The sequence below is a fragment of the Corythoichthys intestinalis genome, chromosome 15 (assembly GCF_030265065.1).
Source record: "Corythoichthys intestinalis isolate RoL2023-P3 chromosome 15, ASM3026506v1, whole genome shotgun sequence".
Classification (NCBI taxonomy): domain Eukaryota; kingdom Metazoa; phylum Chordata; class Actinopteri; order Syngnathiformes; family Syngnathidae; genus Corythoichthys; species Corythoichthys intestinalis.
Window position 1 is genome coordinate 29522501 of NC_080409.1, and position 13185 is coordinate 29535685.

At 39.4% G+C, this 13185-nt stretch overlaps 1 protein-coding gene across 3 annotated transcripts in view; it reads left to right on the plus strand.

Annotated features, from left to right (window-relative positions):
* Positions 1-13185, plus strand: part of adck1 (aarF domain containing kinase 1) — a 50903-nt gene that overhangs the window by 4879 nt on the left and 32839 nt on the right. For all 3 annotated transcript variants that reach the window (XM_057860444.1, XM_057860445.1, XM_057860443.1), the window contains exons 2-3: positions 1999-2138; positions 5371-5454. In XM_057860444.1, the coding sequence (XP_057716427.1) occupies positions 1999-2138; positions 5371-5454 (224 nt within the window). The remainder of the gene's footprint in view (positions 1-1998; positions 2139-5370; positions 5455-13185) is intronic.

Consider the following 13185-nt stretch of genomic DNA (forward strand, 5'->3'; position numbering starts at 1 on the left):
ATATATATGTATATGTATATATGTATATGTATATATGTATATGTATATATATATGTATATATATATGTATATGTATATATATGTATATGTATATATATGTATATGTATATATATGTATATGTAATATTCCTGATTGCCTGCCGTTCTTCAGACATATTGCTTTGTCCTATGCTGCTATATAGATTTAACACTGGCTGTCTCTCAAAACCAAGTCTGATGCGTTCTTGTCTGTACTCATGAAATGTGCTCAGAGCCGGACTTATTATTGTCCCAATTCCAAGTTCACATCTATTTGAATACTTGATTTCTCTCACCCCATCCATTCTATCGAGTATGCATCTGTTCAGACTTATCTTTGGGAGTACGCATCCTGCAAACTCAAAAAAAAAAAAGGCAGACTATAGACCCTACTCACATGACGTCATAACCACGCCTCCGCGCCATATTGTCCGTCAACTCGTCGTGTTGACGCGTTACCGCTACGTAAATTCCTCCTATTATGGCGTGTTTTTCTGCTCGTTAACATTAATAATCAAAATGGTGAAGGCGTGTGTGGCGGTCGGTTGCAATAACAGAGAAGATAGACGGAGAGACTTGAAGTTCTACCGTATTCCGAGAGACCTGGAGAGGAGAGCGAGATGGACTGCTGCAATTCGACGAGAAAACTGGGCTCCAAACGATTACCACAGATTATGTAGTAGTCATTTTATATCTGGTAGGATGCATTTAATATATATATTTTGAGGGATTTGGGCTGACAACCACAATTAAGATCATTGCTAGGCTAATCGCCGACAACATACACTCAGACGTTGTGAATGAACTACCAGAAAATATATAATTATAAGGGGATAATAAGACAGTTGTCATACAATTAATTTACAATTTCACTATTGAGGTCAAAAGCCAAAAAATAAATTCAACTAGGGACAATCTGGAGTAGTGCTATCGCACTTCATATTTATTACATATTATATATGTATGTAGTGAGAGTGCTATCGCTAAACCATATAAACATTAAAAGCCGTAGCTCCATTGACAAATGACATGAAATACATTAGACTTGACAGTGGATGTTAGCAAGAACAAAAGATTTTGAATTGAAAATTTCGTAACTCACCTTCCCGAGCACAAGATAGATTCCTGCCGAATTTTCGTGGACGAGGACCTGTTTCACCCAACCAGCAACGAAGTATTTATAACCCTCCAAGCTCTTAAAGTTTTTCAAACTTTCGTGAGAATAGGCTGATTTTGTGTGGACAAGATAGTTGTAAACATCAGGGTAGCAGATGTCAGGCAGAGACGGCGAAGACAGCGGGTCGAAAAACATCGATTTAGGCATCAAATATGGATCTGGCGAATGGATAAACTGAAGCTTTTCCACATAATGCCTTTTATGCAACGCATCCAATGAGTTTACAGCGTCAGATAACACTGGGGCTTCCATGAATTGCTCTATAAATTGCACGACTAATTGAAACCATTGAGAATAGGGCTTAAAAATGACGGACAATATGGCAGCCGGATACAGCGACACGTCATTTTGTGACGTAGGTGAGTAGGATGTATACAGAAATGACACATTATTTTTATTATTATTAATATTATTTTTTCACTGTTGAAGTGTCGATATCCCAGAATGCAGTTTGTTATAGTGGTTATTTTTCCCTTCAAATCTTTATCAACAATAACAAGTTTGGGTTTAAAATGGGGTTTGTTTGCATAGCAAGTCATAGCTCCAACAGCGCGGTCAGTCACTCGACTCTCTCCCACTTGCATTTCACTTACAGACATGAGCACACTGCACTTTTATGCACATAGGAAGACAGGCACACTCTAGGCAATGCTCTCAACAAATGTTTAAAACGGCGCTCGTCGTGCCCACCAGCTTACAGATTTATTTCACTAGGTGTACAATTACTTTTTTTGTCGTGATATAAAAGAAAACAGTTTTGTCCATAATCATAATCTAAACAGTATTCTTTTTCACCCCCACAGTGCCACTAATGGGTCTTCGGCTGCTCAAAATCCCCACTCTGGCCTCTGCACTGTTAGCCTCTTCTGGATTTTACCTCTACAACAGACGACTTGATTTCAATGACCTGAGTTTGATCCGATTCGGACGAGCAGCTGCCACTGTAAGAGTCTAGTTCAATTTATTGTACTTGTATATCAAAATATGAGGTTAATTGCAACACCTCAATGTACATCTTAATTGTATATGGCGGAAAACACAGACAAGGCTGAAAAAGCCTTTTCTGCTCTTGCGCCCCTCTTTTAAATAAACTTCTGTATTTTAAGCCAAAAAAATGTTGTGTTTGAGAGAACAATATGTCTACATGCTGGCATAGCAGATTCATGGCGCATTAAGCCCCTGAACTACTGTATATTTAATTTGTGTGTTTTACCCTGTAGACCCCTTTTTACAGACATCGCGCAACAGCTTTTGTTTCAACCCAACCATAAATAGGGAAGTCATTACTATTCGAAATGTCTGTCATTTTGAGCTTAGAAACAATAATTAATGTCTAATATCTGATTATAAAAAAAAAAAAAACTATTTTAAACTTTTAAAGCGGAAATGTGAAGTAAGGTTTGCAACCATGTTTTTGAATAATATCAATGGCTAAACAATTATAAGCATATTTTCGTTATTTTTTTTTTTAATGCAACCTTTCCAGATTCTTTGTTTAACCCATAGCAACACCCTTGAGTCTTGACAACGAAAATGCTTTTTTTTCGGCAATCTTCGGAAATCTTCGAAAATTACGTCACACCGAGAAGTGTGAGGGAATTCCGCCATAGAACAGTATTGTTTGTTGCATTGCTTCTCGGTAAGATGCCACGGCGGTGTGTGGCGATGTTTTGTTCTCACTCAAACGAAAAGTTGTATGAGTGGCCAAAGGATAGCAGGGCACGTAAATGGACATCTTTCGTTCGCACGAAGCGAATGAATTTCACGCCATCATCGAGTAGCGTTCTCTGCTACAAACACTTCGAAGATGCCTGCTTCCTTTACCGGTCTGCTTATGATCAAGGATTTGCCAAAAAGTAAGTGTGATTTTTGGATAGATAACTGATGACTTTGTCAAAGCAGAGCTGCCAACTGTTGTGGAATGAACCGTAGAAGCTAGTGACGTTAGCCAAAAGCTAACTCGTGGCAATCTCCGATCATGGTTGTTGTTGCGTTCGCTAGGTTAAGCGTGTTTAAATTGTGCGTCATCTAAGCTCTTGTCCGAAAGGGTTAATCCACTGTCAATCGGGAAAGGGATGTGGATGTGCATATAAGCGGGTCAGTGTCGCGGTAATTCACGGTCACGTTGCCGTAAGAGACACACACCGCCGGTGAGTTTGTGCACATTTATTTGTATTTGTATTATGTATTTCCACCTTCATGCTTCAAGCATTGCATTGCATTTGTTCGGTTCGGCGTTTCTTTCACGGTGATCGCTTGATAGCCTTCTAGTTTGTGTTTTACGAGAGCCGCTGACAGGTGACAGCTGACGAACAAGCGTGTTGGTTTTAATGTCTCGCAGCGAATCAGCGAGCGTGCAGGTCACGCAGTGAATCATGGGAAATGTAGTCTCGGGACAACACTGAAGTGGTGCTTTGTAATCTGTTCGCTTGTGTGGAAAAAACTACATTTCCTCACGCCTTTAGACGCCACTTCCTGCCGAGAGCCACAAGCTGTGTTCGTACTGTTAGCTCCATGTGTAAATAAAGAAACAAAGTTGTCAGCACGTTGTGTGTTCGATACCTTTGTCAACAAAAAGCTAATAACAAGACACTATGCACGATCCGTTTAAGAGACGCTGGGACTGTAGAGCTGTGAGTAGTAGGAGGCGAGGGGAAGATCAGCGACAAGCAAAACTTCGCGGTAAAATGTGGCGGCAGTCCGCTATTATTTTGTTTTCTCATTGTTGCCACAATAAAGTGGAGAAAGCCATCAACGACTCATCTCCTTCTTTCCCCCCAACGTTTTTATATTATTATTTTATATGCACGAGAGCTGCCGGATCTGCCAAAATGAACATGAAGTCTGATTATTATTTTTTTACACAATGTCATCAGATAGACAAAAACATAAAATTATGTGCAAATGCCTGCATCTTCAAATCATGAAAATAATAACAGCCTATATCTTACCAATCTTGTAATCTCGATGGGTCTTGTCTCCATTCCATGTGAGGTAGTCTAGGCACATTGTTTGCATCCTGATTAGCGTCTGGCTAATACACGTTAGGTCCAACATGAAATTCCAACCTCCTCTTCTTCCTCCAACTCTTCAAAAACTTGGATCTCCTCCCTTGCGCTCCATCTATCACTTATATCGCTGTTTGAATCATTGTTTGAAGGGCTTTGTATGGCGGCCGTATGTATGGAGCGCTGCCATCGCTTTTCTCGGTGTGACGTGTCACTTCCGGGTTCGTCCCCTTTCAGGCTCGAACTTCGGAAACGCGTTTATTTTGTCAAATATACAACATATAAATTATTTTTTCATGCTTTATTTGTTGGACAATGTTTAATTACTTTAACTGTGACCCTATTTGGCATGTTATGAAATTACTTCACATTTCTGCTTTAAACAAATTACGTCACAATGAAAAAAATAATGTCTGTAAATAAGTCATAGCTATCTACCTCTAACAATCACTTAATTGTATTTTTTTGTTACTGTCGCATTTTCCCCAATATTTTAGATGATAAATAATCGATCCAAAGAAAAATTGAAAGGAAAAAAAAAAAACGTTTAAAAAGGTAAATATATGAAAAAGAAAATCTTGACCACTCCTTGATGTCTGCGATTTCTGCATGGCGACCCTTGTTTTATTACAATGTTTCACCCATAAAATCTCCCAAAAATCCGGCTGTGGCCATTCACAGCTGTGTCTTGACACTCGGTGATGCATGCTACATGGAGTTTTTGGATCGAAAATCCAAAAAAATGCACCCCGTTCAGATTTTTACTTCCCCCAGAAAATTGAGATTTTTAAGCTTTCCAATGATGTATCACACATATATATAGGACAATTTTAAAATTTGGCCAAAATGGGGGTCTCAGAGCGGAACTTCAAGTCACCTGAGTATTTTCTGGCACAAATAGAAGTTGGAGTGTTGTTTAAACTACATACTGGCTGTGTAATGTATATTCTAAAATATCTACAGATATTTAAGGATTTACAGACTTTTAAAATATCTGAAAAACTGTAACAGAGCAGGTCAGTCAGCAATTAAAAATGTTATGCGAAGCATGCATAACAGATTGTAGCTGAAGCCAATGAATCTCCAAAGGACACGTATGGCCCTCTTAAAAATTTTGTGTGTGCTGCATAGTCCTTAATATTTTTTTCTTTATTGATTTTTCTACAGACTGCTGTAATAAGCTATGACTATCTGACTGCTTTCAAAAATGTGGAATATGGCACAGAGGAATATTGGGCCCTTAAATCCAAGGTAAAGTTGCACATTTTGACCAGAAAAAAAATGTAATTATGAATTGTCTGACAAATATTATGATTGTGATTAGGCTAACACAGTATATCGTTTGAACATCGCCATCGCAATGTGCGCATGCGCAATAGTCCTATCGCAGGACGTGTGACTTTATTTATTTATTTTTTATGTAAACATTTGTTTTTTTCTTCATAAAACCAACAATTGTGCAGAGACATGGCTTCCTGGATCCCTTTTATAAACACACACACTAATCTTCATCACCACATCATTCAGAGATAAACTTGGATTAAATGGTATTATATGAATACTAGGGATGTCCAGATCGCATATTTTTGCACCCGCGTCAGAGTCCAAGTCACCTGATTTTGAGAATCTGCCGATACTGAGTCTTGATCCGATACAGAGAAAAAAAGTTTTGTTTTTTGTTTTGCTTTCTCGCTCACACTGCCAGGAACAGCCTCTCACACAATGATTGAGTTGCCACAGCACGATTCAGACTGTGTACCAAGCTCAACAATGATTAACACATTTGTGCCTTTGATCGGAGCGCTACCGAGGGGTCTCCAGCCAGATCAAAGCTACAAACCTGTCAATCACCGTTAACTTTAAGTACCAAACGCCAACTGCACTGGTGACCAAGAACAACAGTTTGGTCGCACTGCTTTTCAGGAGGGGGCGTGAGAGGCTGTACGAGCATGAAGCAGAAAAACAAACATATTTTAAAAATTAAAAACCCGATCCTTTGAACCCGATTCCGATCCTCTGAAAAATGGCGCGATTTCCGATCATGTGATGGGATCGGGACATCTCTAATGAATACAATGTGGTCATAGCGAGTCAACTGAAGTCTTCCAAACAGAGCTATTGAAGCCCGGTGAAAATTCTTCGGGTTTTAATATCGCAATATATCGCAAACCCCCCCCTAAATCGCAATGTCAGTTTTTTCCAATATCGTTCAGCCCTAATTGTGATTCTATTTGCTGTTTTTACATTGCACGCTTTTAAATGCATAAAGCCAGAATTCTGAAGTCATTATTTTTACAAGAGTTTTGCATAAATGAGGTTGGAAAAACATTAGAATACATAATGGGTCAAGACTCTAATGTGGTATTGTTGTTATTTCAATGTTTTTGGCATCGTGCCCCTCCACTTAAAAGAACCACAATACTTTAATTGTGTGCACACTTTGGCCACTGGGAGACAGTGTGTCACTTTGCAGTAACGAATACTGTATAGAAGAAGAAGGCAAGCCTATTTTTGACAATTTTTGGTAGTGTACAATGTAGTGCTGCAACGATTAATCGAATAATTTGAGGATTCGATTAGGAAAAAAAGGTTTCTAATCAAATTTTGCTGCTTCGAGTATTCTTTTAATTAAAGTGGCGTTGTCATGGTAAATTTTGAAACCGTTTGTATTTAGTTTTATTGATTTGGGTGGATACACTGCCCTCTCGTCTGTCTTAAGACCAACATAAGCCAAGTTTTTGGTTGAGCTAATGTTTTTTTTAATACATTAGTTTTTTAGTTTATAGGTATATTTAGCTGTTTTTTTGTAGAAATATGATTCTGAACTATTTGTTAAGAGCATTGTAAAAAAAATAAAATAAAAAAAGTTAGCGTGTTATAGCATTTATCTAGTGGACTTTTGTTATGTAAGTTAGCCAATTGTTCTTTTGTTGTACATAGATCCTTATTTATTTAGTTTTCTTAGACCGTTTGAGGCTCAGCTCAGGTATTTTAATTTTTCATGTTGCTAATCCGATTACTCGATTATTCGAACTAACTATTTCATCGATTACTCGACTACTGAAATAATCGATAGCTGCAGCCCTAGTACAATGATATATGCCAACGAGTTTCGTTCTAGTACTTGTTTAAGAATGTTACCGAGGAGTTTGTGTATGAATGTCAATTGTACATCGTCACGTCTATGTACAAACAACAAGCAAATGGTGAGGCGTGATCACGTAGCACAGGGGTGCCCAAGTCCTGTCCTCGACAGCCCCTATCCAGCTTGTTTTCCATGTCTCCCTCCATGAACACACCTGAATCAAATGATCGGCTCATCAGCAAGCTCTGCAGGAGCCTGATAATGATCCTGATTATTTGAGTCAGGTGTGTTGGACGAGGGAGAAATGGAAAACAAGCTGGATAGGGGCTCCCGAGGACTGGACTTGAGCACCCCTGTCGTAGCAGTATCCTATAGCATAGGGAAAAATTAGGTTTGGCAGTTGCCCTAACTGTGCCCAGTAGATGGCAGAAATGTGTCCCTTTTGCATGACATGAAGGTGAATCGCAGAAAGAAAACCACAAGTGAAATATAAAATGACTACTCACAGTAAATCTGTATTAATTTCACAGCCTTAGCTAGCTATCTGAGGGTTCATATCTAGACTTTTCAATCAATGACGCCCCACTTTTATTTAATCTAATCTTTTTCATTGTTGGTAAGCTGTGGTAACATGCACAAATACTAACCCTGCATGCCACTCCCCATTTTTTTTTATGCTCGACAACTCGATGAGCCTCAGTGAGCCATGTAACGAGCTAATCATGGGCATCCTAATAATAAATGGGCCTTGTTCATAGTCCACTAATCCCAGTCATTAAATCCTAGTGTTGCTAAAGAAATCATTTACTGCAGCTGTGCTCTTAATATAGGAGAGGACCAGCTGCCCAAACAGCACACAATGAGCTCACCTTTGACTCTTCCTATTCAAGAAGTCGCAATTGAAAATCTATTGTATTTGGTGCACACATTGTTGTAGAACAAATCTAACACTCCTCAGTCTCACTTCCGCTTACAGAATTATGTTTTTTAAACATGATTCACATTACTAATTATAGTAGTCTGTTTTACTTGGAATGCAGTGACACATTGTATTCCACTATTCTTAAGATGTTGGGTACTATATGCAGTTGTGAAACCTGCTGGTTGGACTATTAGTAACATGTAATTGTATGGCTTATTTGTAAAATAAAAATTATTTGTAAAACTCTTCTCAAAACTTAATTGGCAGCTAGATTCCACCTTGCCCCTGTGTCCCTTTCAAATACCCTTAACTCATTTACTGCCATCGACAGTGGTAGAGAAATCCATTCGAACACTGATGGCTCAGAATGAATGAACATATTTCAACGCCATTGATGGCGCTACACTTTCAATACTTCTGGCAGCAATCATTCGCTGCCAGCCCTTACAGTCATAAAGGATTGGACATACTGGTCCTTCTAAAAAAAAAAAAAAAAAAAAGCATATTGTGATAAAGTTCATGTAATGTAATGTACTTATAAACATTCGACTTTCATATATTTTAGATTCATTACACACAACTGAAGTAGTTCAAGCCTTTTATTGTTATAATATTGATGATTTTTGGCAAAAAAAGTCAACAAAACCCAAAAATCCCTATCTCAAAAAATTAGCATATCATGAAAAGGTACGAAGAAGCTAATAACCTAATCATCTGAATCAACGAATAAACTCAAAACCCCTGCGAAAGAATCCTGAGGCTTTTAAAAACTCCCAGCCTGGTTCATTCCTCAAAGCTGTAATCATGGGCAAGACTGCCGACCTGACTGCTGTCCAGAAGGCCATCATTGACACCCTCAAGCAAGAGGCTAAGATACAGAAAGAAATTTCTGAGCGAATAGACTGTTCCCAGAGTGCAGTATCAAGGCACCTTAGTGGGATGTCTGTGGGAAGGAAAAAGTGTAGCAGGAAACGCTGCACAACCAGAAGAGGTGACCGCACCCTGAGAAAGATTGTGGAGAAGGGCCGATTCCAGACCTTGGGGGACCTGCAGAAACAGTGGACTGAGTCTGGAGTAGAAACATCCAGAGCCACCGTGCACAGGCGTGTGCTGGAAATGGTCGATAGGTGCCGCATTCCCAGGTCAAGCCACTTTTGAACCTGAAACAGCGGTATAAGCGCCTGACCTGGGCTACAGAGAAGCAGCACTGGACTGTAGCTCAGTGGTCCAAAGTACTTTTTTCAGATGAAAGCAAATTTTGCATGTGACAAGTACCCACAGTCAGTAATGGTCTGGGGTGCCATGTCAGCTGCTGGTGTTGGTCTACTGTGTTAAATCAAGGGCAGGGTCAATGCAGCTAGCTATCAGGAGATTTTGGAAACACATCATGCTTCCATCTGCTGAAAGCTTTATGAAGATGAAGATTTCATTTTTCAGCACGACCTGGCACCTGCTCACAGTGCCAAAACCACTGGTAAATGGTTTATTGACCATGGCATTACTGTGCTCAATTGGCCTGCCAACTCTCCTGACCTGAACCCCAAAGAGATTCTGTTGGATATTGTGAAGAAGAAGTTGAGAGACACCAGACCCAACACTGTGGATGAGCTTAAGGCTGCTATCGAATCATCCTAGTCCACCATAACACCTCAGCAGTGCCACAGGCTGATTGCCTCCATGCCACGCCGCATTGAAGCAGTCATTTCTGCAAAAGGATTCCCGACCAAGTATTGAGTGCAGAGCTGATATAATTAATTGAAGGTGGACTTTTTTTGTATTAAAAAACACTTTTTTGGATTGGTCGGATAAAATATGCAAATTTTTTTAGATAGGGATTTTTGTTTTTTCTTGACTTTTTTGCCAGAATCATCAATATTAAAACAATAAAAGGCTTGAACTACTTCAGTTGTGTGTAATGAATCTAAAATAGATGAAAGTCAAATGTGTATCAGACTACATCACAGAAAATAATGACCTTTATCACAATATGCTATTTTTTAAGGACTAGTATAGCACCATTAATGGCAGCCAATGGGTTAAATATCATAATTTGTTATTCCTTGAGTTGTCGCTGCAGTGTGTTTGCATATGTACACTGCTGGCCAAAAGTATTGGCACCCCTGCAATTCTGTCGGATAATGCTCAATTTCTCCCAGAAAATGATTGCAATTACAAATGTTTTGGTAGTAATATCTTCATTTATTTTGCTTGTAATGAAAAAACACAAAAGAGAATGGGGGAAAAAAATTAAATCATTATCATTTTACACAAAAGTCCAAAACTGGGCCGAACAAAAATATTGGCACCCACAGCCTAATACTTGGTAGCACAAACTTTAGACAAAATAACTGAACAACTGCTTCCGGTATCCATCAATGAGTTTCTTACTATGCCATGCTGGAATTTTAAGATTTTTGGAGCCAACTGCTCCAGTTCTCTGAGATTTGAAGGGTGCCTTCTCGAAAGTGCCATTTTCAGATTTCTCTAATGGTGTTCTATGGGATTCAGGTCTGTACTCATTGCTCGCCACTTTAGAAGTCTCCAGTCCTTTCTCTCAAACTATTTTCTAGTGCTTTTTGAAGTGTGTTTTGGGTCATTGTCCTGCTGGAAGACCCATGACCTCTAAGGGAGACCCTGCTTTCTCACACTGGGCCCTACATTAAGCTGCAAAATTTGTTGGTAGTCTTCAGACTTCATAATGCCATCCACACGGCCAAGCAGTCCAATGCCAGAGGTAGCAAAGCAACCCCAAAACATCAGGAAACCTCCGCCGTGTTTGACTGTGGGGACCGTGTTCTTTTCTTCGAAGGCCTAATTTTTTCCCCTGTAAACTCTTTGTTAATGCCTTTTCCCAAAAAGCTCTACTTTGTCTCATCTGACCAGAGAACATTCTTCGAAAACATTTTTGGCTTTCTCAGTTAAGTTTTGGCAAACTCCAGCCAGGCTTTTTTTACGTCTCTGGGTCAGAAGTGGGGTCTTTCGGGGTATTCTACCATAGAGTCCCTTTTCATTCAGATGCCGAGGGATAGTACGGGTTGGCACTGTTGTACCCTCGGACTGCAGGAGAGCTTGAACTTGTCTGGATGTTAGTCAAGGTTCTTTATCAACCATCCGCACAATCTTTTGTTGAAATCTCTCGTCAATTTTTCCTTTCAGTCCACATCTAGGGAAGTTAGCCACAGTGCCATGGGCCTTAAACTTATTGATGACATTGCGCACGGTAGACACAGGAACATTCAGGTCTTTGGAGATGGACTTGTAGCCTTGAGATTGCCCATGCTTCCTCACAATTTTGCTTCTCAAGTCCTCAGACAGTTCTTTGATCTTCTGTCTTTTCTCCATGCTCAATATGGTACACACAAGGACACAGGACAGAGATTGAGTCAACTTTAATCCATTTTAACTGGCTGCATGTGTGATTTAGTTATTGCAACCACCTGTTATGTGCCACAGGTAAGTAACAGGTGCTGTTAATTACACAAATTAGTGAATCATCACATGATTTTTCAAAGGGTGCCAATACTTTTGTCCGGCCCATGTTTGAAGTTTTGTGTAAAATTATAATGATTTAATTTTTTTTTTCCATTCTCTTTTGTGTTTTTTCATTGCAAGCAAAGTAAATGAAGGTATTACTACCAAAGCAATCATTTTCTGGGAGAAATAGAGCATTATCTGACAGAATTGTAGGGGTGCCAACACTTTTGGCCAGCAGTGTATATACTAGAGCTGGGAAGAAATATCATCTGGCGATGGATCGCGATCTTATGTCACGATCCGAGTATTGATACTTTTTTATGAGTATCGATACTTTAGATACTTCTAATGCGCTGCGCTGGCAAACAATCCCATCACTCTCTGTCCTGCTGCTTTTCTTTGTCTGCAGTGCGCTCAAGATTGCTTGTTAAAGTTAATGATGAGTGACAGCTGTTGAGGCTTTGATGTTGCCAGAGAAGTCTGGGAGCGCTATACTTGAAAGATGCCGTGTCAGTGATCTTTTTTAAACACTTGCAGTAGTGTGAGTGGCAATTTATTGTGGGTGTGTAAGTGTTCTGACCAGCGTTAGCGGATTTGAGTGGACTGACTCAATGAAGTATTCAATAAAGACAAGAATTTTCTATGTTATTCTTGTTTAAAAATAATTCAGTGGGACAGTAAGATGTTTAAAACTTTTTATTTCGGTATCGGATCGGGACTCAGTATAAAATGTGAAGTGTTTTAAATAGTTGTTGTTCTATTTTGCACAGGAACAGTTGCTGCAACAGTTAATGCACTTTTTTGTTAAAAAAAAAAAGTCAAATGGCATCTAGTTTAAACAGAGATACATGCCTCTGTGTGTTTATGAATTTTAAAAGGTAATATATTGCCTTAGGTGAAGTATCGCAATACGTATCGGATCACCACACGGGTATTGGGATACGGATCGGATTGTTCCAGCCCTAGTATATACTGTATGTACGTGTGTGTATGTACTTTTGTATTCATGTATGTATCTACCTAACATACTTGCATAACATACCTTGTACTTGCATATCGTGCGGATGTAACGTATGCACGTAACATACAAGTCGTCCCCGGGTTATGACGTACCCGACTTACGTGATCTCGACTTTACGACACCGGAGTCTCTTTTTTATATATATATATATTAGGGCTGTCAAAATTATCGCGTTAACGGGCGTTAATTAATTTTTTAAATTAATCCCGTTAAAATATTTGACGCAATTAACGCACTATGCCCGCTCAGACAGATTTAAATGTCAGTACAGTGAAAGGCCAACTTGTTAATTGTGTTTTATGGAGTTTTTCCGCCCTCTGCTGGCACTTGGGTGTGACTTGCATATGTTATGTGGCGTAATGTCGCCCTCTGCTGGCGATTCAGTGCAGCGGATTATTTGGGTTTCGGCGCGCTTTTCTGACGTGATTATATGTCGACGTGAACTCACACTAATAGACAGTGCTATTCAGACCAGCTAAC